Source organism: Tyto alba, unplaced genomic scaffold, assembly GCF_018691265.1.
Source record: "Tyto alba isolate M040663 unplaced genomic scaffold, T.alba_DEE_v4.0 Super-Scaffold_3, whole genome shotgun sequence".
Classification (NCBI taxonomy): domain Eukaryota; kingdom Metazoa; phylum Chordata; class Aves; order Strigiformes; family Tytonidae; genus Tyto; species Tyto alba.
The window spans coordinates 503,500-529,363 of NW_024881304.1; the positions used below are offsets into that span (position 1 = coordinate 503,500).

Genomic DNA, 25,864 nt, shown 5'->3' on the forward strand with positions numbered 1-25,864 from the left:
CTTTCCTCTCTGTCCCAGAGCCTGCATCAACCAGCACCTGATGAACAACAAGGACTGCTTCTTCTGCAAGGCCACCATCACTGGGGTGGACGACTTCACCAAGCCAGCCAGCTCGTAGCGCCCAGCCCCACACCCCGGGCTCCCCCCGCTGAGGGGGGTGGCCCCCCCCCGCCGCACACCGGCTTCTCCCCAAACGCTCGCCTTGCCCAAGACCCAGCGTGGGGCCGCAGCGTGGGGCTGGGGGGTTGCAGGGAGGGAGAGGCCCGATGCCAGGCTCGGGGGCCAGCGTCCCCCTCGCCCAGCGCCTGGGCCGCGGCAGCCCCTCTGCCCCGCGGGCTGTTCTCAGGGAGGGGAGCCCGAGGTCTCGGCTCCGTCGCAGCCCCGGGGCCGGGGCAGGGGGGCCGGGCTGGGCGCTCGGGCTGTTAACTTGCCCCTGGCTGGGGGCTGACTTCGTGAAATGCAGCATTAAATTATTCTTCCTTATGTGGTGCCCTGAGACGTGGGGAGGGGAAGCCAGGCCAGCCCTGGCGAGCGACCCAGTGCTCGGGCCACACTCAGACTGACGCTCAGCAGTAGCTGGAAATATAAATATTTAATCCAAGCAGGGCCGGGAGTGCAGGGCCCACCAGGGGCTGCTACATGATGATGCGCGGCTCTGGCACAGACTCGGCGATGGACTTGTGCGGCAGCACGTTGGCCCCGTTGAGGTAGAGCTCGTCGTTGACGATGACATCCTCGCCCAGCACTGTCACGTTCTCCATGCGCACCTGCCCCGGAGAGGCCCCGTCACGCCTGCCCCAGCTCGGGGCCTGGCACCACGCTCCCGCCCGCAGGCGCCGGTGCATCCCTCCATCCTTTGGGCCGCAGGACGGGAAGAGCTGAGCCCCCATCCCCCCCGCGGGGGCACCCACGTCCTCACCCACTGCCCCACGGAGCAGCTCCAGCCCACGATGCAGGACTCCAGCCAGGAGTGGGAGCGGATGCGGGCCCCCTTCAGCACGGTGCAGCGTTTGATGCGCACGCCGTCCTCCACCACCACGCCGGCCCCGATCGTCACATTGGGGCCGATGACGCAGTTTGCCCCAATCTTGGCGCTGGGGTCCTGGAAGGAAGAGGGGCTGCGCCGGGGCCACTTGGCCAGCGTGGGGACAGGAGGGCACAGCTCGAGGACGGCAGCGAGGACAGCGGCGGGAGGACGCGGAGAGCCCGGGGCGCGTGCCCGGCGTGCTGGGGGCTGGCACTTACCACCAGCACGTTCCCTACGACACCGGGCCCCGAGTGCAGCTTTTCGGGGTGCTGAGCCCGCAGCGCCTGCAGGTACATGCACATGCCCGTAAGGAAGTCCTTTGGCTGCCCAATGTCCATCCAGAAGCCTGCGGGGACAGAGCCGCGGTGGCAGCCCCCAGCACGGGGGTGGCAGCGCAGGCGAGACCCCCCACCCCCCATCTCCGTGCTGCCCGCACCATGCGCAGGGCCTTACCCTGCAGCTCCATGGCGTAGAGCTGCCCCTCCTGCGCCATGGCCGGGAAGATCTCCTTCTCGATGGAAGTGGGGCGCAGCTGTGGGGACGTGGCACGGGGCTGAGCGGGGGGCCCGGCCCCCCAGCCTGGCGCAGCCCAGTGCCCCGGCCCGTACCTGGATGCGTTGCAGGATGCCGGGGTTGAAGATGTAGAGCCCGGCGTTGATCTTGTTGGACACGAAGACGCGCGGCTTCTCCACGAAGCGGCAGATGCGGCCGGTGTCGGCCTCGCTCACCACCACGCCGTACTTGGCCGGCTCCTCCACGCGGGTCACCACCAGCGAGCCCTCGCCGCCGTGCTGCCGGTGGAAATGGGCCAGCGCCACGAAGGGGAACTCGCAGATCACGTCGCTGTTGAGGACAAAGAAGGGCTCCCCGCCCTCGGCCAGCAGGTCCCGCGCCAGCGCCAGCGGCCCCGCTGCCCGGCCGTGAGTGACGCCCCAGGGACGGGGTGAGCCCAGTGCCCGGGTCCTCCCCGGCCCCAGCTGCCCCCGTCCCAGTGTCCCTGCTCCCCACTGGCACCCCAGGTCCCCCCGGATTGTCACCCAGCTCCTGCCGTCCCTCTCGCCTTGCCTGTGCCCATCCTGGCATACAGAGCCTGGTGCCCCCAGTCCTCCCCACACCCACACTGCTGTCCGTGGCGGCCTCCTCCCACGTGTCCCCATGTCACCCACACCCTCCCACCCTCGGTGACCCATTCCCAGCGTCCCCCAACCCCACCCGTACCCACCCCTCTGTGTGCGTGTGTGTGTGTCCCTCCTGCCCGCACCCTACCTGTGCCCAGCGGCTCCTTCTCGTGGGACAGGGAGATGCGGATGCCGAGCTGCGGGCACAGGGTGAGCGGCGGCTGCGGGGCGGGTTGCGGGGGGGCTTTGGGGAGGGGGGAACGGCCCTTACCCGCTGCTCCTGCTCCCGCATGGCGGCCCCCAGCGCCTCCGACATGTAGCTCACCGCCAGCACCACATGGCTGACACCGGCCTGCGGGACCGCGGGTCAGCCGGCGGCTGGGCGGCCCCCCCCCCGCATCCCCCCCCCCCCTCCCCCCACGCCGCCCCCACCTCCCGCAGGGCCTCCAGCTGGTGCAGCAGCAGCGCCTTGTTGCAAAACTCCACCAGCGGTTTCGGCCGGCTCAGGGTCAGCGGCCGCAGCCGCGTCCCGAAGCCGCCCACCAGGATCAGCGCCCGCATCCCCCCCCGCCGCCGCGCCCCGCGCCCGCGCCGACACGTCAGCGCCGCGCGCGCCTTCCGCGTCACGGCCGCCAGACACGCCCCCGCCCCGGGTCCTACCGCCCCTCCCCGCCCGCCCCGGGTCCCACCGCCCCGTCCCGGGTCCCACCGCCCCCCCCCCCCGCCCGCCCCGCCCCGGGAGCTGCGCGGTCCGGTGGTTGCGGCAGGCGGCCCGGCCCGAGGGGAGGGACGGGGCGGGACGGCAGCAGACGGCGGGCAAAGGGACTTGACATCACCCCCCGCCCCGGGCGCGCTAAGGCAGGCACGGCACACCACGGACAAAAACGGATCCTTTAATGGTTTTTGGTTCTCTGTGAAGCACAAACAAGGTGATTATTCATGTAAAAACAAACGGGGGGGGGGGGGGGGGGGTCAAGGCTATGTACAAGCTGCGGAGTCCTAGCGCGGTGGTCCGAAGGGGGAGGGGAGCCCCGGCCCCGGCGAGGAAGAGGAAGGGCGGGAGTCAGCGCTGGGGGGGGCCCGAGGTGCTCCCCCGGAGGAAGGGCCCTGCGCCCGCCCCGGGGTGGGGACAAGGACATGCACAGGGCGGGCTGCGGGGCGGCTGCTCTCGGTACCCGGGGCTCCCCCCGAAGCCGGGCAGCCGCCGAGGTCCCGGCCTGGAGAGCCCCGGCGGAGCGGTGGCTCGGGCAAGCTTTGGAATAGGTGAGAGAGTGGGAAAAGGGTAGAGGTACGATTTGGGACAAAGCTGGCACTGCCCCGGCCCCCCTTCCACCCTCCCTGCCGCAGCCCCGCGCCCGCTGGGGCGGCCACAGCCGGGCACCAGCCGAGCACGAACACTTTCCAACCAGACCGTGCACACACAAGAGTCGGCACACATGCTACATGCGAGTATCCCCCAACCAAGCTTTCTTAAAGTAAAAAAAAAACCACAAACAAACAAACAAAAACAAAACAAAACAAAAAAAAAACACACAAAAAAACAAACCAACCAAAAACCACTAGCCAACCAAACAAAAAAACAAAACAAAACCCAAACAAACCCAAGCCTGGCCTTGCAGGGACACAGTTTCAGAGGCAGCCAGGGCACCATGGAACAAGTCAGTGACACAAGGGAGGGAGCAACCGGGGGTCCCAGCACAGAAACACGGGGGGAGTAATGCGGGTGGGGGGTACAGCTCGGTACCACTAGGCCACAGTATCAAATGTTAATGCCCTCGTCAAGGGAAGCCGCGGGTAAAGCACCAGCTCGGGGAGGGAGCCCAGGCAGCACAGCACATCCCAGCTGGCTCTTTTATTCACCACCTGGTCAGGTATTGAGGGAAAGAGGGACTCGGTGAAGCAAAGCTAAACAGTCAAGAGATGACACTCACCGCTCAGCCAGGTCCCCCCTCACTTGCCCCCCCGGAGGCCCTCAGGGAGGAGAAGGGGGGCGGGGGGGGTCAGCCCCAACTCTGGGCCTCCCCTTTCGCCACCCCCATGCCCAGACCCGCCGGAGGAGCGGGGGCTGCGGGGCCGGGGCCAGCCACGCGCTGGAGGGACGCACTCGCCCAGAGCCTGTGGGACCGACACGACACAACGGGAAGGGTTGAAATGGTCCGAAAGGCCCCGCTGTCTGCTGGGGTCACGTTAACTGCTACAGATACTATTGCTAGCCCGTGAGCCGAGTTCTTGCTTGGTCGGTGGCCCAGGGCCCTGTGCCGGCCCCTCGGGGGCAGAGCGAGCAGGCCCCGGGCCCCAGCACAACGCCAGGGCTGCGGCATTCCCTCCCGGCCGCAGCTCTGCCAGGGGTTGCATTTGGTCATGTTATTTCCGTGCTTGGGTTGGTTACTCACAGTGCCCAAACAGCAGAAAAAGGCAGCATCAAAAGCAAAGCCCCATCTCGGCAAGACACCCAGGGCAGAGCTAAAGCAGGGACCAGGACTTGTGCTGCTCACCGTCAGCGCCACAGAGCCTGCCGACTGTTAGCCGAGCACCCTTGCCAATTAACTCGGGAGAATTCCAAAGGGAAGGCTCTCCCGGGGGCTCCCGAGGCAGCAGAGCTCCTCACACCACAGCTCCAGCCCCCCCACCCCCACCCCTGAGCCCTGGACTCTCCTGCTCTCTCTTCCCCACATCCAGGTCCTCCCTCCAGAACGCACACGCGACGAGCGAAGAACCGGGACGCCCGACACCCAGCAGGCATCGACGGAGCCTCCTCCAGAAGGCAGAGCTTGTGCAGTCAGAACCACCCGGTCAGCACGAGGAGCTCTTCCATCCTGCCTCCCCTCAGCTCTTCTATCCCAGTACATTTAAAAACAACGGAGCAATACAATTGTTTAAAACCAAAGTTGTCTGCTTTTTGCCTGTGGTAGTAGGTAGTCTCGTCTGCTCCTGCCACCAGGACAAGAAGAAGAGGCTGTAGCCCAGGGCTACTGGTTTTCCTCACGCATCTGTTCCATGATGTTGATGAGGCTTTCCAGCCCGAATACATAACCCATGTCGGGTCCGTCATGCACAGTGGGGTCATCGCGAAAGCCTTTGAACGTGCTGTGTGCAAAGTCAATCATACGCACGTCCACCTTGGGCTGGGCCGAGGAGCCGGGCTCTGTGCTGCCGCCATCCTGAAGGCTCTCCGGGAGAGAGCTGTCCACCCGCTTCAGGCGCATCTCCGGCCGGCGCTCCACAAACATCCCTGCCCTGCTGTCCTTCCCATCGTAAATGATGAGAAGGGAGCTGGAGTAGAAGCGGTAGGAGGCCTGTCTCTCCAAAACTGCCTTCAGGCTTCGCAGTTTGGCGAGGACAGGCTCAAAGAGGTCCTTGCGCAGCTCAATGCCGTTGTGGAGATACTGGTAGAGGGCATTGCGGAAGCCCTCGATGGAAAGACCACGTCCATAGTATTTATTCCTGCATAAGTAATGCCCTGTGTCCAGCTGATAGACCTAGAGCACCAAAGGAAACGCACATCAAGTGGGAGCAAGAGGTGAAGGCCACGCAGAAAGCCCCGAGCTGCCCTGCACTGACAGGGCAGGGGGAACTTGTTCTGTCCCCACCACGCGCAAGAGGGAGGCGGGAAGGAGCTCTGCCTGTTTTCCGAATCCCAAAGCAGCTCATGGGTGCATCCCATGGGCACAGTGAGGGCTCCCCAGCACTGGTTCTCTCCCAGGACACCCAAAAGGCAGCTCAGCAGGCCAAGCGTCCCCGAGAGGCATGGCACAACAGGCCCCCGAGGCTTGAAAAGCAACGTCCTACAGCAGCTCAGACAATCCTCTGGCAGCAGGAGCTGCCGGCACATATTGTCGTCATTATGTGGCACTGGATTAATGAGGGGCCCTCATTGCTTCAGTCTGCGGGCAGAGATCTGGATTACAAGATCCTTCTGCGGGTGGGGAAAAGAATAACTATTGCCCAACAGCACCAGCAGCAAACCATTGTGCGCAGAGCCCAGCCACAAGAGCCACTTTTTAACTCTCAATACAGTAGAGAAGCAAATACCAGCTGATGCTGGGACGGAGTGACACCTCCCTCCCCAGGCACCATGATTCTAGCTAAACACTAAGCCACAAAAATAATTTTATTATAAAATCCCCTAGTTGTCTGTGAACAAAACAGCTTGGATGAAGCAGGTCATCTCAGGAGAAGCAGGTTCCTTTGTTCTAGGCTTAGAAACGGAGACAAAAAGCATGTACCATGAACACTGCTGTACCTACCTGAAGCGGGAGACTCTGTAACTCAGTGCTCAGCAGAAAACACTAACTGGGAGGTCTCATGGGGCTGCAAAAAGGAACGTGCAGCACCTGCAGCCTTGGGGATCCCTACCTGCATCCCACACACACGCACGCCCAAGGTGGCAGAAGTGCTCTGTTCACACTTCTTCATCTGCCGAGCAGCCTTCTCCTCAGACGCGTCATCTCCATGCTGCCTGGTCCCCATCTTCAGATCAAGCACGCAGGGAAGCTTGAAGTGATGCACCACGTTCTCCAGCAAAAGGAACTCTGGGAGAGGCGTCAAGGAGAGCTCAGCTGGCAGGGACACTGCTCCCCAGGGTCACTGCACAGAGACTTGGGCCAGCATGAGATAGGGTCAGGCAACGAACAAATAGGAACCAAAGAACAGAGAATGAACTGGTTGAGGAGGTGAAGAAAAGGACAAAACCTCAACAGTGGTGCCCAGGCTTTGACAGCTGGTGGCAGAAATCAGCCTGGAATCTGCCAAAAGTAAGCAAGGAGATCACATGCCAGCGTACTGGAAACTCAGGAGGGGGGGACCGAAGAGCAAAATACCAGTGTCAGGAAAGACACAGTATGCTAGTAAGAATTGCTGATAAGTTAAGGGAGAGCTTAAAGTCTAATCAAATTAGCAATTTAACCCTACGGATAAACAATGCAATCCCCACGGACGGAAGACTCAAGGCTCAGGTAGCAGCACAGCACTGTTGCTATGGGCCTGAACAGCAACACTGCCCGGCAGAGGGGGGAAACCAGGGAGGCTACAAAGGCAGAAACACAACGGGAGCCTCCGATTACCCACACGCGCCACGGGCAAACCCTCTGTTCGAGCACAGCCGGGGAAAAACCCGGAACAATCAGTGCAGCAGCTTGTCCCAGAGGGGAAAAAAAAACACCCCAAAGTTTGCCCTCTAAGCAGCCCTGCAGGGCACGGTTCAATGTGTTATGCTGAAATGGCAACCAGAGCACAACTAGATTAAACCTGGAAGGAAGTTTAACATTTGGAAAAATCTAGCATCCACTATGGTTGATTTTGAAAGAGGAACTTTGTAAAAATAAGGAAGTGTGATTAAAAAGGACAGCCAAAGAGAATTACTTCTCTGGAAATGATGAAGGCTATTTAAAAATAAATGCTGGAGGCTCAAAGCACACATTTGAAAATAGGAAAAGGAAGCTCACACAGTTAAAATGGTGAAGAATACAGCTATTAAAAGTAAGTTTGTTTCTATGTGAGGAAAACAGAATCGAGTTCCAGAAGGTGAAACGAAAGAACCCCACAAACTGGCAAGTTCAAGACAAAAGCATAAGGAGTCATCTGCACAGAAAGTAACAAATCCATCTTTAACCATATGATGAAGCCAGTCAGACTGCCTGAAGAGTTTAAAGACAAAAAGGAGCTACAGGGGTGGTGGGTGGGCTGGGGGGGCATGAAGAGACCCCCTAAAAAGAAAAATAAGATCAATATTTTGCTGCTTTATTTACAGGGGAAGATCTTGGGGGGATTCCCAGGGCAGAACTCTTTTTCCAAATTCAGAGAAATCTCAAACCAAAATGCCAAGAGAAGAGATCAGATATCAAACAGAAAGTAAGAGATGTGTAACTCATTTAACACTGCCTTAAAACTAGGAGACTGAAAAGGGGCTACCACAACGCTGATTTGTGGAGATCGGGGGAACTACAGACTAGCCTGCCTGGTCTTGCAGACCAAGTTGCCAGCAGGTTCTTTGTGTGGAGATCCATGCTGTTCAACCAGTGATCCAGAGAAGTGAGTGAACAGTGAGATGACAAATTGGCTCAAACTACTAAGTTACTCAAGGCTACAAAAATGCGGAACAGCTGTGGAAAAACCCCACAAGGACCTTATGAGACTGACTTGGCCATTAAGTGGGTGGGCAAAATTCGCTAAAGTTTACATGCAAGATAATAAACATAAGGAGAAAAAAAAGATTCTTAATGCATAAAGCAATGTGTTTTGAGGCAACTTTTACCAGCCAGGAGTGGGATCTCGGGTAACTTTCAAAAATTATAACAAAAGACTTATAATTTATAACATTTATAACCAGAGACTGCGTAGGAATTATGAGGGAGAGGAGAGACAACAGCATTAAACACCAGTGGGAATCTCTCATTTACCTGCATGTTCTGTATTGTGTACAGTTCTGGTCACTGTCTCCAGGAGGATATTGTGGAACTGGAAGAGGCTCAAGAAAGGTGACAAGCACAAACACAGGGGACGAGGACAAATCCCAAGGGATTACTGAACAGGGTGGACCTGCATCTGCTGCCGGGCAAAGCCTGACATGAAAAACTACAATTCAAAACACAAGCTGAAGAGAAGACCCAGACAAGAAAGAAAACATGGGATATCGTCAGAAACATGGCTCCCCTGAGCATCAGTGTCAGACACGGGGGCCACTGTACGGGCAGCCAGAAGGAACAGTAAAACCAAACATGTAATAAAGCTTTGGTTGTGTGAAGGGTAGGAAAGCCAAAAGGAAACGCAGGCCCAGCTGCCTCAGGCACAAACGGGCGAGGCCAGGGCGGCAGCAGCAACCTGACACACTCCGTTCTGTTTCCCAAAGGATACTGTAGAGTTTTCGGTCCTTGGACTCTGACCGCATGCGGCTCAGCTGCTGCTTATGACAGCGCAGGCTCCAGGGGTTATAGCTGATCTTTTCAGAGCTCAGACCGCTGTTGCCATCCAACATCTGAAATGGAACATCTGAATGGATGTGCAAGTCCACCCTGGGACTCTTCGTTTCCTGGATGCTGCTGGTATAAAGACAGAACAAACTTGGCCAGTTAGAATCCATGCATTCTCCAGATACTTACGCTGTAAGTATGTTGTCACACCCTCCCCTTGCACACAACTATCCCCTGTTCCTTCTCCTGCTGCACACAACACAAACCTTCCTAACGGCAAACCCTCACTAATGCCCTGGGCTGTGGACCCACACTCAAGCATCTGGTCTATCTAACAGCTCTGCTAGGTTGTACTGTAATAGATGAGAGTAAGCAGGAACATTTGTTTCTCAGGGACCTCTGGCTGGTGTGAGGAGGCAGAGACCCACATTCAAAGTACCCTTGGAAGAAATCTCTGGGTTAATAACCAGGTGGATTGAAGTGTTTGAATCTGCTCCACACACTTTGGTTTCACATCCAGTAAATTGCCAAGGGTTATCCAGCATCAAAAGCATTTCACATGGATGAGTTTTGTCCCAACCCCAGCAAAATTTCTGACACTGTTTGCAGTGCCACAGTGTGCTGGGCTAGCAAGCGCAACACAGCCTTGGCCACTGTATGGAAGTGAAAAAAATGACCTCAACAAAAGGAGCACCAGAGCTGAAAGAAGGAAGAGAGATTTCCTGCTCATGTTGTCACTAGGCCCTCCAAGTTTTACCTTTCAGTGCTGTCATTGGCTAGGCCAGGCTTTTCCTCCTTGTGCTCAGTGCCGCTGCTTGATCTGTGAAGGCTCCGACGCGAGTGCTTGCGTCGTGGCTGGTCCCTCTCTGGCATATCATCCTGTTCCAGAGCCTCGTTCTCCACGTAGGGATAGGCCACCAGGTTGATGTAACCATCGCTGTCTCCCTCAAAACAGACAGATACCACACCTGCCAGAGAGAAGCCACATGTCAGCTCTGTTTCCCCAGGGAGGGAATACACAACCGCTAGCACCCAAATGTTCAGCAGCAGAGAGGAAAATGCAGCTCTCAGAGCAGCAAAGCAAATCCAGAGCAATGAAAGTAGGTTTAAGACTACAAGAACCCAAATGTCATTAGCACAGCACAGAGGAGAAATCCCCCAAATAGTGCTCTGTCTCGCTACCTGAGCAAACAGCAGCAGCAGGGGAAGCTCTGCCACCCACAGGAAATTAAGGACAAAAGTGCAGCTGGTAGGCTGAGGGGTGGGATTACTTCCTTCCATTCAGTCTTGCAGCAAATGTTGTCAAACTGGAGAAAGTCAAGCAGAGTCTGTTGAGGGGGGTAAAGCATATGAAATATATATCTAGCTTATTTGGGTATGTACTTATGTCCTGCAGAAGCATTCCTACTGTCAACAAGGACATCGCTGTCCAAGGAAGAGTGTGCCTTCTCTGCTAAAAGAGCTTTCCAGCCTCTGAGAAATAAAGTACAGAGCTCTGGGGCTGAGGTGACACCTGCCACTCTCACCACATATCAGCCAGTCTCACAGAAAAGGGATGCACAAGGTCCCAGGCCTTCCTAGCAATAGGAACAGGGGACCTCAGTAGCAAAACTACCTCAGCCAGGTACAGACACAAAGGACCACTTGTGTCTTGTCCAGTTTAATCTTCTGAAGTCTCCTAGAAAGCACCATAGTCCAAGGGAAGGTATATACCTTTCACAGCAAAGACTCTGAATATATCTAGCTGGCCAACCACAGAGCAGGACAGCTGACACTTCTAGCTAGGGCTGACATCTTAATCTTTGGGACTTCCTCAGTCCTGAAAATGAGGCTATCAGCCCAGCTCCTAACTTGCAATGACAAAAGTCTTTCATTGGTTTGTCCACAGAACTACATAGCTGCCAGGAATAACAGGTGCTAGACGAGCCGCATCAAATCATTCACCAGAAATGTGAGGAAACCCTGCACTGCTCAGTTAATGCAGGCCATCACGTTACTGTCCTTCCTTTTTCCTTATCTGCACATAACAACGCTAACAAGGTTCAGGCAGCTCAACACAACTTCAGAGCAGTTCACAACTCCAGCATGTCACTACATCAACACCAGTCCAAGTGCTCTGGCTGCCTGGACGTGCTCCTCAAGATAGCTCTGTGAAAGGGCAATCTTACAGTAACATCTGAGTGTTCAGACAGGAAATATTCCTCTCCCCCAGACCAGGAGGAACAATTTCTGGGACTATCAGGAAACCGCATGGGACTCTCACATGAAATCCCACACTGGTGTGGAGGTGCATGTCCTGTGCACATCCTAGGATACCAGGAAGTATCTGACTTCAAGAAGACAGGTCTCCATCTGGACTATCAGCTTCATCAGTTTTAAACACATCTCCCAGGGAAAGCCTGACATCCTATCGGTTCTAGTAACTACACAGGCTTCAACTGAGACTTCTGGTGGGTCCCTAGAGCACTGTATGGCCCCAGAATGGCTTGAGGGTACAAGAGGAGCAGTCTGTTGCAGACTGTATCTTTCATTCAGGACCTGCATACAGACACAGGTAGGTAAGTTGACACTGCTTCGAGAGCCTCGGGCTGCAACCAGATCAAATGGCAAGACCCTGAACAGATGGTGGTCCCAGCTGCCTGGGAAGCACCATCTTCCCAATGCCACGCGGTGACAAAGCAGCAGAGGCAATAGGAACGCCGAGTCCCCAGAAAGCTACCTGCCCGTGTCACCATCCTGAGTACAAACATATGGGGCTGAAAGCACATCGAGCTTCTGAAAGATACAGATGAGCTGCCAAACCTCCTACAATGATAGGGACACTGGAAAATTCCATTCCTTCAAAGTGGCTGGGGACAAGGCTTCACCTCAGCAGTGGGAAAGCAATGCTTCCTGCTTCAGCAGCTTTCCAATACGGGTCCATAAAAGAGATGGGATGAGGAAGCAGTAAGTTACAGGACTGGAATGTGCAAATGCTCAGCATATGATCTAACTTCATTTGCTCAAGGTCAAGGCTGTAATTGACAGTATCTTCATAGTCAAGTTACATCAGTTGCACATCCATAACCTTACGGTTCAGACTACAACTGTCACATTGCATATACTCCGTCCAGAAAGAGGAGCACATTAAACTCTGCATGCCTACAAAAAAAGACTTCACCTTTCCAAGTGTTCCTATCAAACTGCTAGCCTGCAAAAGAGAATTAAAAACAACAAATAGAATGACACCAAGAGAGAGCAAAACATCGGTAGCTGCAAGAAAAGGAGAGGACAGGTTCCTGAAGCATGTAAGTGCATTCCGGAATGACAACCGGCCTCACCTTTGTACTCAGGTGTGAACTCCTTCATTTCTGGGGGCAGAGACTCATAGAAGCGCTGTTCTCTGGTAATGAGGGGCTTGCAGACAGTATGGTCGTCGTAGCGCATCATGCTGCTGTGGCCGCCCACCTGGTGAATGAAAGGCTCCAGCAGGACCCCCCGGTCTCCGGATCGAGTGGCATTCTTGCCATACTTGCCCACTTCCATGGTTTGACAAACACACATTGCGTTGGGCACCAGTTGCACTCTTGGAGCATGGGGAGAGCCACATGGGCTGGGAGGGGTAGCTCAGCAGCGGTCAGGCAGCCACAGCGGGGAAACTCCGGGCGATCTGCTTCCTTACAACGATCTGAAAAAGCAAAGGAGATGCCTGTGAACCGAGGACCGCTTGCATTCACTCCCTGTTGGCTCAGAAAGGTTTTTGGTACTTATTTATATTCATAACTGTTTCTCTTTTGTTCTCTGTTTGCAGCCCACTTGTTCCAGCACGCTCCTCACCACCTCTAATTCTACAGGTAAGCACACTAACTCAGAGGCAGTCTCATCTAGAGCTTCTTCAATAGGATTGACAAGGAAGGGAGGAGATAGGAGTATTCTGAGCCTCCCAACTTTGGAAAGTACTATTTTCCTTCCTTTAGTTCATTTTATCAGTAAGGCAATGTGATAATCGAGCACAAACAGCAAGCTACAGTACAGTTAAAACCAAGCCCACACCTACCTATCAGTAACAGTGACTGACACAAGCAGAACAATCATTTCAAGGATTTGAATTCCACTCCTTCTGCCTTTGCATTTTTAACATCTAAACAACCAAATAATTCCTGCTCACCTCCTACTCTAACACTGTTTCCTCCCTTATTAACTCGCTTCTCCTCGAGCTACATGACATAAATGACTCTCAGAATAAGACAGTCATTCTGTCGCTGTGCATAATCTGCAACTGAATGGATTCTACTCAGATTCTCTCCTTTATTACTCCAAGTCCTTCATGATAACAACTATTTCCTGATGCTTTCACAGCACCTACATGCACAACAGGTCCTTGTTCTCTAGAGGAAGAAAAGAGAGATCACTAAATCCAAACGAGATTAGAAGTGCTTTGAAGAAGACAGATGCTCTTTTAATGTTTGCAGAGCGCCCAGCACAGCCACAGGACAATGGAAAAGTAAAATAAAGCCATCCAAATTCTCTCCAGATCATTTGCCCTTTCCAGCTTAGATCACAGCTGCTCCTGAGGCTGATAGGGAAAAAGGATTTCCTCACAACGATGAGTTACCCGAAGTTCTTAGCACAAGAATTATATGGTGACTACAGTTTCTGAATTCATCAGATTTCCAGCTTCTTAGCACCGCCATAGCTGAGCGCAGTAATTTAAGAATTGAGGGACCTTGGAGGCCTGAACAAGGGACACGGTTCAGGCTGTTCCTCAACTGGCCACGAGATGTCTCTGCAGTTACACAACACCGCTATGCTGGGGAAGTTCTGGGTGAAGATGGCTCTTCTCCTGCCCCTCCAATTCAATTAGGTAAGAGATGCAGCCCAAGAGATTCTAAAGGAGAGGCAATACTTCATAATATGTTTAACCCAATCTAACCCAAAACCTCCCTGCAACAGGATAATGCTTCTCTCTCCTTGTCTGCATGTTCCCGCTCACTCCCTCGCACTGGATTTTGGGACAGTACAAGTCTATGTATATTTGAGTTGATTCACCTCACAGATGCAATAGAAAACACTTCCTTTTGTGGTTACATGACCACACAGCTACAGTCAGCATAAGGGGAACAATGTTAATATTTAGCTGGCGACAGGGAATAGGAAGAACAAAAACCAAAACCAACAACACAGATGGTCCCTCTCTGTTGCAACTCACATCAAAGTCTCTTCAAGGTACCCTTTGCAGTCAGTCTCCTACACTCACTCAGAGCCTAAGTCATATCACAAAGACAAAAAATTGCTGTGGATTTCTCTCCTCCCTTTTACTTGCTTTATCAACAAGAAGAAATTTCAGCTCACTTACATCGTATGTTTGTTTGGTTTAATGGTAGTTAATATCCAAAAACAAGCAAGGTGCCAGCATCTGCAAGAGATCAGCACTTCACAGATTTTAGACGAATGCTTTATAGACTTAAATCTCCCCTTGCTGACGCAGATTTGTCTTGGATTCAGTTTCTTTTATTTTGCCAATGACTAAAGGAGAGTTTTCAGTTACTCCAAACAATACAGGGGACAAGTTCACACCTTCCTGTAGTTTAAACTTCATGGGACAAGATAAATAAGAGATTCATCTGTGTGATAACAGTAGCTGCCATACTCAGGAGACGTGCATGTGATACTCCGGCCTGGTCCTAGTCCCAGTTTTCACTGAAAGCCAATCACAAATGTCTCGGGGCCTCACATTTTGCCAGTGATGGAAGGAAGGTCTATTATTCATATTTTAGAGAAGGGGATTATCTAAGCAGACTCATTAGCTTCAGACACCTTCACCAACTTCAGATGGTGATCACCAACACCCAAACACACTTCCCCTCCCAAGGCCCACACAGACTGTTCCAGCAGTTAGGAGTGCCTCACCTATGGGCTACAGGCAGATTTCAGCTATCAGAGCAAGAGATTTGAACCCTTTGCCTACTTTCAGCAGCCTTCTTTCCTAAAGGTGAGCAACAACAAAGCATATGCCACCTGAATTATTCTGAGGGCTGCAGCCACCCACTCTGCGGAGTCCCTCAAGCCTTCTCCACTGCGTGCCCTGAAGATATCCATGAGATAACCGCAGTTGTCCAAGAGCTCATGGGAAAGTGGCAATGAAAACAAGCTGCAGCCACCAAGAAGTGGCCCAGGCTCACTGCCAAGTACCCCACTGCCCCCAAGAAAACCCCAAATTACAAGTTTCAGATGTGCAGGCACAGTGGGAGGAGTGACAGCCACAGAAGTCCCACATTCTGTGGCCGTGACACAAGAAGGAGCCGGGCACCAGGTGGGGAGAGAGTCCAAACATGGTTACAACTGCTCACATATTCATCCACGCACTCCAAAGAAAACAGTGGTATAGACAATATCTTCCCACATGTGAGAAAAAATACTTTGTGGCAAGTAGCATTTCAGAGACAACATTTTTAAGGAGGAAGTTATCTATAGGGCTTGAAAAACAGACGCTTTATAGCTCAGATACAGCTTAGAGTTTTTCAGCAGACTAACTCAAAGTAAAGGGTTATTACTAAACATGGACACTATCTACAAATAAAGACAGAAGAATCTCAGCAGTTTCAAACAAATACAAAGCAGAAAACTATTTGAAGGCCTAAATATTACTCACCCTTCCTCTGTTAAACAAAGGCACGGGTTCAACTATTTTAGCTGCCTTGTAAAACTCAGAGTCCTTCCAATTATACTGTAAAATGCAGTGCACAGTCTACACAACAGCTTGAGGGAGATCAGTTCATCCAAGCAGATCCATTGGCATCTTCTGACACCACCACCATAGCTCAAACAACAGTCAAACATTCAGGACAGCTTAGCACCCCCCCCTTCCAACAGACTGATCTACGGTTAGCAAGACAGATCGCCCATCAAGCCAGACTCACACGAGGTAGGGGATGAGGTTCAGGAGCAGAGCTATCAGTGACTACAGAAGGACATACCACATCCCATACTCCATTATCCTCCCTAGTAAAAAACTCTTGTACTGGAAGAAAATTTGCTCTGTGATATTTAAGACTAGATGCATCTGTTAGTGCGTCTATTATCTGCTCCAAATTTGAACTGCATAACTCATTTTTTAGCAGGATGGGCATAAAGAAGAGCAATAAGCTGTATTTTCTGGTAGTAACGCACAAAGTATTTCCAAACAAAAGTCAGGACGACACACAAGGTAACTCTGCTCTTCCTAAATTGGGTAATCCCTGTCCCTAATACCAACACTACCCTCCAGCAGGGAATATGCCCCTCTACAGAAACAAACAGTGCTGTGCTCTTCAAGACTCAGCCAGAGTACTCTTAAACATTACTGAACCCTGGCTGAAGACTACTGATGTCTTACCAGACCACCACCAGAACAAAGGCAGTGCCCACTCCTGCCAGTTCCCAGCTCCAGAGCACTGCCACCTGAAGATGCCAGCACAGGAACAAGGGAGTGGGAAGAGCAGGGGTGTCCTCTTTGATGGTGTAACTTAAGGTGACAGGGAAAACAGCCTCAGAGGTCACCACACACTTGAGAGGTGGGGGCAGAGAGATGCACACTGCAATGGGTGTGAGAATTACTGCAGATCACACCACGATGCTGATGATCCCACTCTTTATAAGCTGTCTTGTATGGGAAAACTGGCAACGCTTCGTGACTCACTAGTAAAGCTATTTTCCAAAAGAAAAAGAACAACAAACATTTAAAATTGCAATGCATTACACAACGAAAAAGCTGACTGCATTAAGCACTGTTGACTCACGCCTTTGTGGCAAGCAGCTTGCCATCCATCTTTCCAGCATCGCCTTGCTGCGGCTCCTAGGACTGTGGCCAGCCCTCAGGACCTGCAGTGCTGAGGACTAAGGCAGATGGCCACTGGTTCTTCTGGAGCCAGGCCACAGGCAAGGGATAAATACTGACCTCAAGGTCATGCTGACAAAAGTTGGACTTTCCCTTAATAACCCTAAAGCAGTCAGAAGCAAAGAGAAGAATACAAAATACCAGTATACCAGTCAAGAAGACTACAGCATTTGGCCAGTGGATGCTCCGTGACTGCGTCTTGTGAGCTAGACTTGTTAGGAAAAAAAAAAAAAAAAAAAAAAAAAGGAAGCAGTTAGCATCCATGCTTAAAAGCATGGTGTTTTCTAGTCGTGCTGGACTGGGTAACCCAACTTCTACAGAATAAAACTCAGTCTAATAAAAAAAAAAAAAGCATCTCCCACTGTGCTACAGGATCAGCTTCCCAGTACAAAAGCTGACCCATAGGCCTGAGACACGTCTGTCTAGTCAGCAGAAAAAGGAGATGACTCCTGGGACCTGGGCAGACAACACAACTCTGCAAGAACCTTGGCAACATTTAGGATGTAACCAGAAACATTTCGCCAGCCTGGTATCCAGGAAGCTAAACATTTTCCTAGCCTGTGTGAGCACATAGCTTTGAATCCCAAGTCTTCCCCTGCACGTTGTCCAGCCCTTGAACTATTACTACCAAATACAGCCCTTTTTGGACATGCTGCCCTCACCAAGGCAAGTGTGGCTCTTCAGATCGAGGCCAGGTAGTAGAATACGATCCATAGGCATGCATCAACAGTGAAACAGAAGCCTCAGGAAAAGCTGAAGAAAGCCAGCTGAGGAAGAGAATGCCAGCAGTGAGGCCGGTGGAAGAACTGCAATAAATAAGGCCACAGAGAAGACAGCAGCCACAAATAGGTGTGCTCCACCCTATGCCAGGAGCCGAACAAAAGCACGGTTCCTTCACCAATACTTTTCCTGCCTCAGCAACAGGGCACAAATGCACCAACTGCTGAACTGTGCACAAGCAAAGAGCATAATCTACTTGAAGACAGAGCTTGATTGAACTTACAACAGAAAGGACCACATGGAAAATAAAATTAACCTTGTAATACCAGTCCTCAGGCATACCCTATGTTTCTGTCTCCTGGAGATCTGAAGGAAGACTATTGTGCCATACTTCTATCACACTAACCACAGAGCTTCAGCGTTTCTGCCAGTAGCCTATGAGACCAAGAATTTTATCCTCTTCTCTTCCTAAGAAAGGAGCGGAAGTTAAGCCTTTTCAGCTCTTTCTGAAGAAAGAGAGGCTGAGCTGTGCACTTTTAACTACAGCTGGAATGCCTAAACCACTCATTAAAACCAGTGCCCAGATCTGAGGTTAAAGAAAGCTTTTTTTCTCAGAGGCCAGATTAGCAGGAATTGCAAAGGCTTCTGCTGTCACCTATGCATGAAGTATGGCATGCTTTCAAGGAGGGACAAGGTACTTTTAAGTCCTTGCTAGGGATCTAGTCCCAGGGAACAGACAATACCTGTTTTCTCACACTGGCACACTACACTGGTAGCTTCTCACTTTTGTTTTTTTTTCTAAGCCAAGCCTAGGCACACAACAGTGCACAGGGAATCTCTGTCACGTTCAGCAACATATGGAGCAGGTGCTCTGCAATGCTTTGTGAACATCTGTCATGCAGCTGTCTGCAAGTGAGGGTAACCAAACCCAGGGCTCAGATGGCCTCTTCCAGCTTGTATTCCTGTTTGGCCTGATGCTGGAAAAGCTGGCACTACTGCGATAACATCAGGCTGGGGAGCCCGAGAGGACTGCACATAACAAGGATGGTATAAGCCAACTGCTTGAAGCAGCCCTTGCTGCTCTTTTCTCCGGGCTTCTCCTTCTTCACCGAAGAAATGCAACACATTGGCAGGAGGGGCCCAGCTGCCTGGGGACCTGCCAGTCCTTGTCACCACTATCAGTGCCACTGCAAAGGGGGGGCTGGAGGAAGGTCCAGCCCCAGTCCAGTCATCACCACTCTTTCCAGTAGGCAGGGAAGCTGAGCTGCTCAATCCTGCTGCACCTCACCACAAATATACCCTCCCTCAGTAGTAAAGGGCACCTTCCTTCTCTGTTCAGAAGCACTGGCTTCAGTCCAAGCCTGAGTTTCCACAGCAGCAAGACCTGATCGAATATGTACATTAACAAAAGGCTGCTTTATCAGTACCGGCCCAGAAGATTTTCTTCCAAGTTTGTGCCTAGGAGAGCAGGGTCATCCAGTATCAGCTTTGCATTTTATAGGGGAGATGAGAATATGGCACATGCTTTCTAAAGAGCAGCTGAGGGAAGATCAATGCTTGTGAGGACTCATTGCTCAACTTTCTGTGAGCTTATTTCTGGCTTCTCTTCATCTTATTTACAAAAAGGAAAAAACTCTCCACTGGATACAGGTTATTTTTAAACTATTCCAACCCAAATGCTGCCATTCAGCACAGCTCTCAGATCCAACAGTCAGAGACAGTTAGAAAGGGGCTCACTTTCAACAGTCACAAACCATAAGGAATCAATCTAACCCACCAAGAAAATACATTTAATTCACACTAGTGAAGGGGCTCAGAAAACTCACCAATAGGCTCAGAAAACTGTAGTCTTTGCATTCATAGTGAGGGATGGAAAGGAAAAAAAAATTCACATCAATCCCACTGAAGAGGTTTGGCTCAAAGACTAACTTGGAAAGAATTTGTAACTCAACTTACAGACTGAATAAGCAGAGGGAACAATTTCACCTCCTGCCACAAAAATCTAATGCTTAAAAGTTTTCATTAATGCTGGCAATAAAGCATACCTGCTCTTCAGTCACAGACCTTGGCCTCCTCCCCAACAGTGAAGCTTAAATAAGCCAGTCATATCCCTGAGGAAGTCCTGAAGGACAGCACGATCATCCAGGGAACTCCACCCAAATGCCTCCCCAGTAGGAAGATGATGGAACAACTGTGCTGAGTTCAGCATAAGGAGTACATTCAGAAGCACTGCACTTTCATGTCAGCTGTGGGTACCAAATTCTACAACCTCAACAGCATCAGAAGGTGGGACAGATGAGCAGGTAAACACACCACGCTAATCTGCTGACATTAAGAGAATGAGTCAGAGCTGGTGATGCTTGTGCTGAAGCAGAGGACAAACACACCACACAGCAAGCCACTGCTGATTTTATGGCAACAAAATTTTTTTTGAGAGCTTAGCCAGATGGATGGCACTGGGGAGGACTGCTCAGTGCCAAGGGGACAGCCCCAAACAGAAGAGAATCCACCACAATCATCAGGTGAGTGGCAGACTCAGATATGTGCCACAACAGGGGTGAAGAAAACAACTGGCACCTCCTAAGTTAAATTCTTACCTCGTCTTCTCCTGGTCAAAAATGTCCCAGAAGTTCATGGAGGTGAGTTTGGCCTGATCCCCTACAGAGTAACTGCTGGCCAATAAGCTGGAAAGATCCTGTCATCGTACACATGTGCAAGCACATCTGGAGCTTGAGCTCCCACTCACACCTCAGCACAGACTCAACAAGTAGAAATGGTTGTGCACCTCAGGCTTGTGTCCCCCAGCTCCTAGCCAGTACAGACACCTGGAAGACTGATAGGAAGATGGGACGATCCTCCCAGCTAGTGTAGGAAGAAGAAACCTCCTGTGGAAGCATCAAAATCCCAGACAAGGGACGTACTTATGCAGCAATAAAATCAGTTTTCAGGCCTGAAGGCGGGGTTGACAGTAACTGAACAGTCAATGTGCTGCACCTTACATCTGCCATACACAGAAAGCAAAGTGCAGAGGCCAAAGTGAGCATTCTGCAAGGGGAAAAACAGTCAGCTCCCCCGACTCAAGAGCAAGGGCACACATATACTCCACTTTCAGACCACACGTGGGCTGGCAAGGAAGAGAAAGAAGGGGTGTTTTCTGTCTCTTTGCACTCCACCATCTCCTCAGGAATCCTCAGAAGATAAGGGAGAAACAAAAGAGAAAAAACAAGACCTACACAGAAAAATAAAATAGAAAATCTATTTTAAAAAGTCAAGAAAAAAAGTTTCATCTACCTGCACTTCATAATTTTCTTCTGCCTTCAAAATGTGTAAAAACACTGAATTAAGGAAGTAAACCTAGATGAACAGCTAGGCCTCCAGAGTTCTCGTAGAGAAATTATAGTCAAACAGCATACATCAAAAGCTTGGTCTGCACAAAGAAAAAAAAAAAATTCATGTTGATACTTGATCCATCTCTCTAGTTCAGTAAAACAGGGCAGATTTTGAAGTGGAGACAACTGCTTGCCTTGGCTGTGATCCTCCACAATGAAACCAACTCCATCCAAACGCCTGGCTTTAAAAGAAATACCTAATATTATGTTCAGATTCCTTTTGGCACTGGTCAAGCCAAATCAGTTTCTAATTCCTCTTTCAGTTATTTCTTCAGACCATGGTTACACAGGCAATCCTTTGAGAGCTGCACCAGCATGAGCAGCACCCTCCCACTCAACTCTGCTGTGCTGGTACAACTGTTTGCAGCCTCACCATGAATCAAATTAGGGAACTGATCACAGTTAAAAATAAACTAGCACTTTGTTTTGGTTTTTTTAGGGATTACTTTTCAACCCAGGTCAGATTTCCAGTCTATTGTGCAGCTGCACAAACAGTTGTATCAGCACAAGGTGCTTGAATTGCTGATGGTTATCCTTGTGCCTAAAGCCAACGTTTGCATTCCCAGCTCACCTCTTATTTCATGGCTGCTGTAGAACAGGATTACTTACTACACTGAACACGTAGGGTACTTTATTGCTGCAGCTTGCAACCGTGTGGAGGGTCTCTTTAATGAGACAAAAGGAGGTCACACTGATGTGTATCCTACAAGTAAGGCATAGCTAGTGCGCTCCCTTGAGCTGTTGCTTGTCTTAAATTATATGTCATTTTTGCAGTCTGCATGCTGAAATAAATATAAAAACACGACTAACAGTCATTGATGTGAATGAACATCTTTGGGCCAAGCTCTGAAACAAAACTCTCCTAGAAATCGCGTAACCATTAACTATCTTGGTGATCTTCCCTTCAAAAAACTCGAGCCTATGTAATGCAGATTCCCACTGATTTGAAGACTGTGACACTCAAGGAGTGGAGTCTATCTGCAGTTTTCGTGACTCTTCAATTGCAGCTGAATTTTGATTTTAACGTGAAAATACAAAAAGAAAGATGGAAACCCAACATGAACATGAAGGAAAGATGACATGCTGGCATGTTTTAGAAATGACCATGAGAGAAACTGATTTCCCAGATTACCAGCTCAAATACCATTTGAAACAAAACCAGCTGAAAACATTTCCAATGTGATGGCTACCTGGCAACCTGCTCGAAAGGACCCGGTTCTCAGTTCTCTGTTTTCAGCTGGTGACAGGTATCTACATCAGACACGCACTGTTACGTAAGGCCTTCTCACTGAAAACAAGGCACAAAAGATTGAATAACCATTAAGATTTGATTTCTAGAAGAGGGTAGGAGGCATGTTAATGAAACAGCTTGAGGAAACAAGATTTCTACAGTTTGTTGTGTCTGCTCTAGAAGGCAAGAAGCTCTTCAGCAGCCTTGTTTTGTAGTTGTCCTCAAATCAGTCCACAAGGACAAAGAAAACTAACAAAATCAGTATTTGGCAAATCTTACACTTTGCTCCTTAACATGCATCTCAGGCTATAGTTCCGTGACAGCTTAAATAAATCTAAGTCAGCACTCTTCAAACCCATCCTCTTCCCTGAGTCAGCACTGGCACTCACCTCATCCTGCTCAGAAACTAGCCTGGCAAAAAAGTTAACCCAGAAAAAAAAGAAGTTGTTTTTGCCAGTGTGGCTTCCTGAACTGGTTTAGTGCCAGTGCCCAACAAAAGTAAAAGGGGAGAATCATCCAGCAGGAGAAAGGCAGACAGAAAAGTAGCAGTGCCTACTTCATCCAGCTTCCTCTTTCCTGCAACCCTGCGCTCAGAGAACAGTCTCGCCCTAAATTTAAAGAGATATGAGTTGCTGCTTCCAGCAGAAAGATCATTCAACTTTTTCACCTCTTTCCTGACATCATCTTTACATCAGCACTCTTGCAGATAGCTACATTAAGTGCCTGATCTGGTAGGAAACTAAAACAGCAATATATAAAACAAAACAAAAAGCCTTTAGTTTTCAGCTGGATCAGGTCTCTAACAGATCTGACCACGAGGTTCAACAATCCCCCTAGCGTCAAAAGAAGTGAGAAAGTGGGAACCTACGACTAAAGGCAAGGCTGAAGTTCAACTTCAAGCAACCATAAAGCTGCACCCTTACTCAATACAGACAAAATATCACACAACTATGTAATATTTATACAAACACACCTTTGTACAAATGATCAAAATTGTGCATAAAAAAGTCAGCAACCTAATTCTTTGTGGTTTAATTTTCCACAACACACCATTAATGCTTAAAATGCCCTGCTTCCTCAAAAATAAATCTTTAATTTATTGGTTACCAACATTATCTTCAGAGCAAGAGAGCTCTAAAAATATATAGGGGAGAATGAGAAACAGCCTGTTGTGATTAACTAGGGCATGACAAACAGCAGCAGCATGTCCAAGCAGTACTGGGAAGTAAAGCCAGGAGGAAGAGTGACAACAACATTATACAAACAACACTGATTCATGAACAACAAAGAATTCTTAGAAACTGCTGTCTGGGTTATGTCCAAGGCTCTCTTTACCTTGGTTAAACTATTAAGAAAGTCACTTCAGAAAGCTGACCATTTCTGCACAACCAACCTTTTTTGGAAGCAAGAGCTGATCCATCTAAAGGACTTTCTGTAGAAAACCACCGCAACAGTTACTGTGAAGTGACCTGTAATCAAACTGGTTTCAGCAACTTAAGAGCAGGTACCAGCCCAAGTAGTTGTCAATCAATATAACAGAGCTCCCTGTGTGCTGTCATAGCCAGAAAGGTGAAAGCCTCCCCAGATATTTTGCAGTGACACTAAAGGTGACATGAAGCTGGAACTGGTAATTTGTCCCCTGCCTCACCATGAAATGGCTCTTGTGCCATCACAGCTCCAAAACCTGCAGGTATGTACATACCCTTCATCTGCTGGAGTCCAAACACTTTGCCATTCACCATGCACTGCCATACCTTAATGCCAGTGACACTACAGGGTCTTCTCAGAAGAATTTCACTTATGAGTAAGGTACATTTCACGACTTAGCCTGACATCCATTTCCTCATGATCTACACATGTTTTAGCTAGCTCTCATCACTGCTTCTAACACCTAGCTCTGGACACAGCATTGATCAAATACGGGATTCCTGGAAGACCCAGTTTTGCCTCAGAGATGCAGCAAATTCAATTTCCACTTGTCATCTTGCTGACACTTGGAGGACAGCACACTCAAAGAACAGTCCGGGCCACTTCCATACACAATTCACTCCTCCTAAATTTGGAGTTAAAGCTGTGGCTGCCTCTTGAATACGCAGCAAGTTTCCAGCAATGCTGTATTTGAACAATCTTGCACAAAAAGTAGGTCTTTTCAAAGAAAACAGTATGTTCATGAGCAAATGCTACATCTCCGTTGCAATAAATCGCTAGAATATCATAGATCAGAAGTAAGAAGTTTATCTTAAGTTCTTGACTGCTGACACTTTGTCACTAGTACTGGAAGTATTTCTCTTTAAATATCCAGTACATATATTAAAGGATTTTAAAGCATTAAGAAAATTCAGTAAAGCCATCATTTAGGACTGCATTTAGACACCTGAATTTCTCCCAACTCTCCAATATAGGTAAAATATAGGTGCAACAAAATAAGGCAAAGGTAGAACTGTAGTGAAGCTGCAAAGTGCTAAGCAGAAGCACGTGGTCCCACTTAGATCAAAGCATGATCTAAGTGTCACGTGAGTAACAGGCTGTATCTGTATAGAGTAAAACTTCATAACACTCTCACATGAGATTATCAACCTGTATACGCACAGCTGTCTTCTGGCAGGTAATCTCTGCTTGTGCAAAACTGAGGCAGTAGGAGTTTTACAGAGGTCAAGACTCTTGCAGGATTAATCCAGATCCATTTCCTGCTGCTGTGAAATGAAATATGAAAAAGGGAGAGAAATTGTTCACAAAGCAGCAGAGCTTCACACAGGGATTGTTTCTCAACCCGCAAAAGGTGACCTCCCAAAGCCTCTTTGACTCTCCTCTCCTTTAAGAAGATTACAAATCCTACCCTTGGGAGACCTCTGCTCAGCTACTGGCCCACTGACATTACACATTCATACTATGTCTTGTCTCTTCATTCTTATCAGCAGAGAGATATTAAAAGAATTTATAAGGTCATTGCTCAAAGATCAGGACTTTAAATGGAACCTCTAATGCAAGCAGGGAAAGCCACAGCCAGTGGCATTTGGTGGCGGCTCTGCTTTGCGGCTGCCACACGTCCAGCTGCAGGTCTGCTTAGCGCAGACCAATTCAGCTTATTTGCACGTGCAGGCTACTGACTGCCCTTGGAAGCAGACATTTCATCAAGGAACAACTGAAAACCCAAGATCATCACTTGCTAAAAAAATATGGGCAATTCTAGTGAATGTGGTTCACAGCTCACACACCAAATCAACAAGAAAGTCTCAGCGAGCACCAAGTCCAGGTGTATTTTTAAGAAGTGAACAGCAGCAATGCACTGTAAGTACACATTGGCATCTCAAATGGAAAGCCAAGGACTAGACTGCAGCAAATTCAATTACATAAATCTTTTCGCATACACCAAGAACTAAAAATTTGAGGACAATTTTTCTCCTGTTCTTTTGGGTTTTTTTACACTTTCCAATAAGACAACATTTGGACACTTCTGAATGGAGTCTCTGAAGCAAGTCCTGAATGATCAATCCCTACACAACAATAATCAGGAATCATTTCACTTGCCACTTAATAGCACACAGATGTGAAGCAATCTATGCTGCTATGCAGGTGAACATGTGTGGGTTTTCCTTTGTGAAGTAATCAAAGTTAA

General features: G+C 49.9%; 3 protein-coding genes across 13 annotated transcripts in view; 1 reads left to right on the forward strand and 2 right to left on the reverse strand.

Annotated features, from left to right (window-relative positions):
• RNF123 (ring finger protein 123) overlaps positions 1–483 on the forward strand; it is a 52,610-nt gene extending 52,127 nt beyond the window's left edge. For all 4 annotated transcript variants that reach the window (XM_033004085.2, XM_033004087.2, XM_033004086.2 and 1 more), the window contains one exon: positions 19–483. In XM_033004085.2, coding sequence (XP_032859976.1) covers positions 19–118 — 100 coding nt within the window. In that variant the 3' untranslated portion in view covers positions 119–483. The remainder of the gene's footprint in view (positions 1–18) is intronic.
• A 90-nt stretch (positions 484–573) lies between these two features.
• On the reverse strand, positions 574–2,760 carry GMPPB (GDP-mannose pyrophosphorylase B). Of its 2 annotated transcripts, XM_042799541.1 has the most exons (8): positions 2,578–2,760; positions 2,417–2,497; positions 2,294–2,342; positions 1,636–1,937; positions 1,481–1,559; positions 1,246–1,373; positions 920–1,102; positions 574–767 (listed from the first exon to the last, which is right to left on the reverse strand). In XM_042799541.1, exons 1-8 carry the CDS (start codon positions 2,704–2,706, stop codon positions 636–638), a joined length of 1,083 nt encoding a protein of 360 aa, XP_042655475.1. In that variant the 5' UTR covers positions 2,707–2,760; the 3' UTR covers positions 574–635. The 2 variants fall into 2 exon arrangements, with proteins under 2 accessions (XP_042655475.1, XP_042655474.1); XM_042799540.1 differs by lacking the exons at positions 2,294–2,342; positions 2,417–2,497; positions 2,578–2,760 and having other exon boundaries at positions 1,636–2,239.
• Positions 2,761–3,022: 262 nt separating this feature from the next.
• Positions 3,023–25,864, reverse strand: part of IP6K1 (inositol hexakisphosphate kinase 1) — a 39,191-nt gene continuing 16,349 nt past the window's right edge. For 5 of the 7 annotated variants that reach the window (XM_042799420.1, XM_042799418.1, XM_042799419.1 and 2 more), the window contains 5 exons: positions 12,374–12,720; positions 9,811–10,021; positions 8,998–9,182; positions 6,502–6,677; positions 3,023–5,624 (listed from right to left, as the gene is read on the reverse strand). In XM_042799420.1, the coding sequence (XP_042655354.1) occupies positions 5,115–5,624; positions 6,502–6,677; positions 8,998–9,182; positions 9,811–10,021; positions 12,374–12,596 (1,305 nt within the window). In that variant the 5' untranslated portion in view covers positions 12,597–12,720 and the 3' untranslated portion in view covers positions 3,023–5,114. Of the gene's footprint in view, positions 5,625–6,501; positions 6,678–8,997; positions 9,183–9,810; positions 10,022–10,235; positions 10,382–12,373; positions 12,721–25,864 lie in introns of those variants that run through there. The other 2 variants (XM_042799421.1, XM_033004108.2) reach the window with 2 other exon arrangements.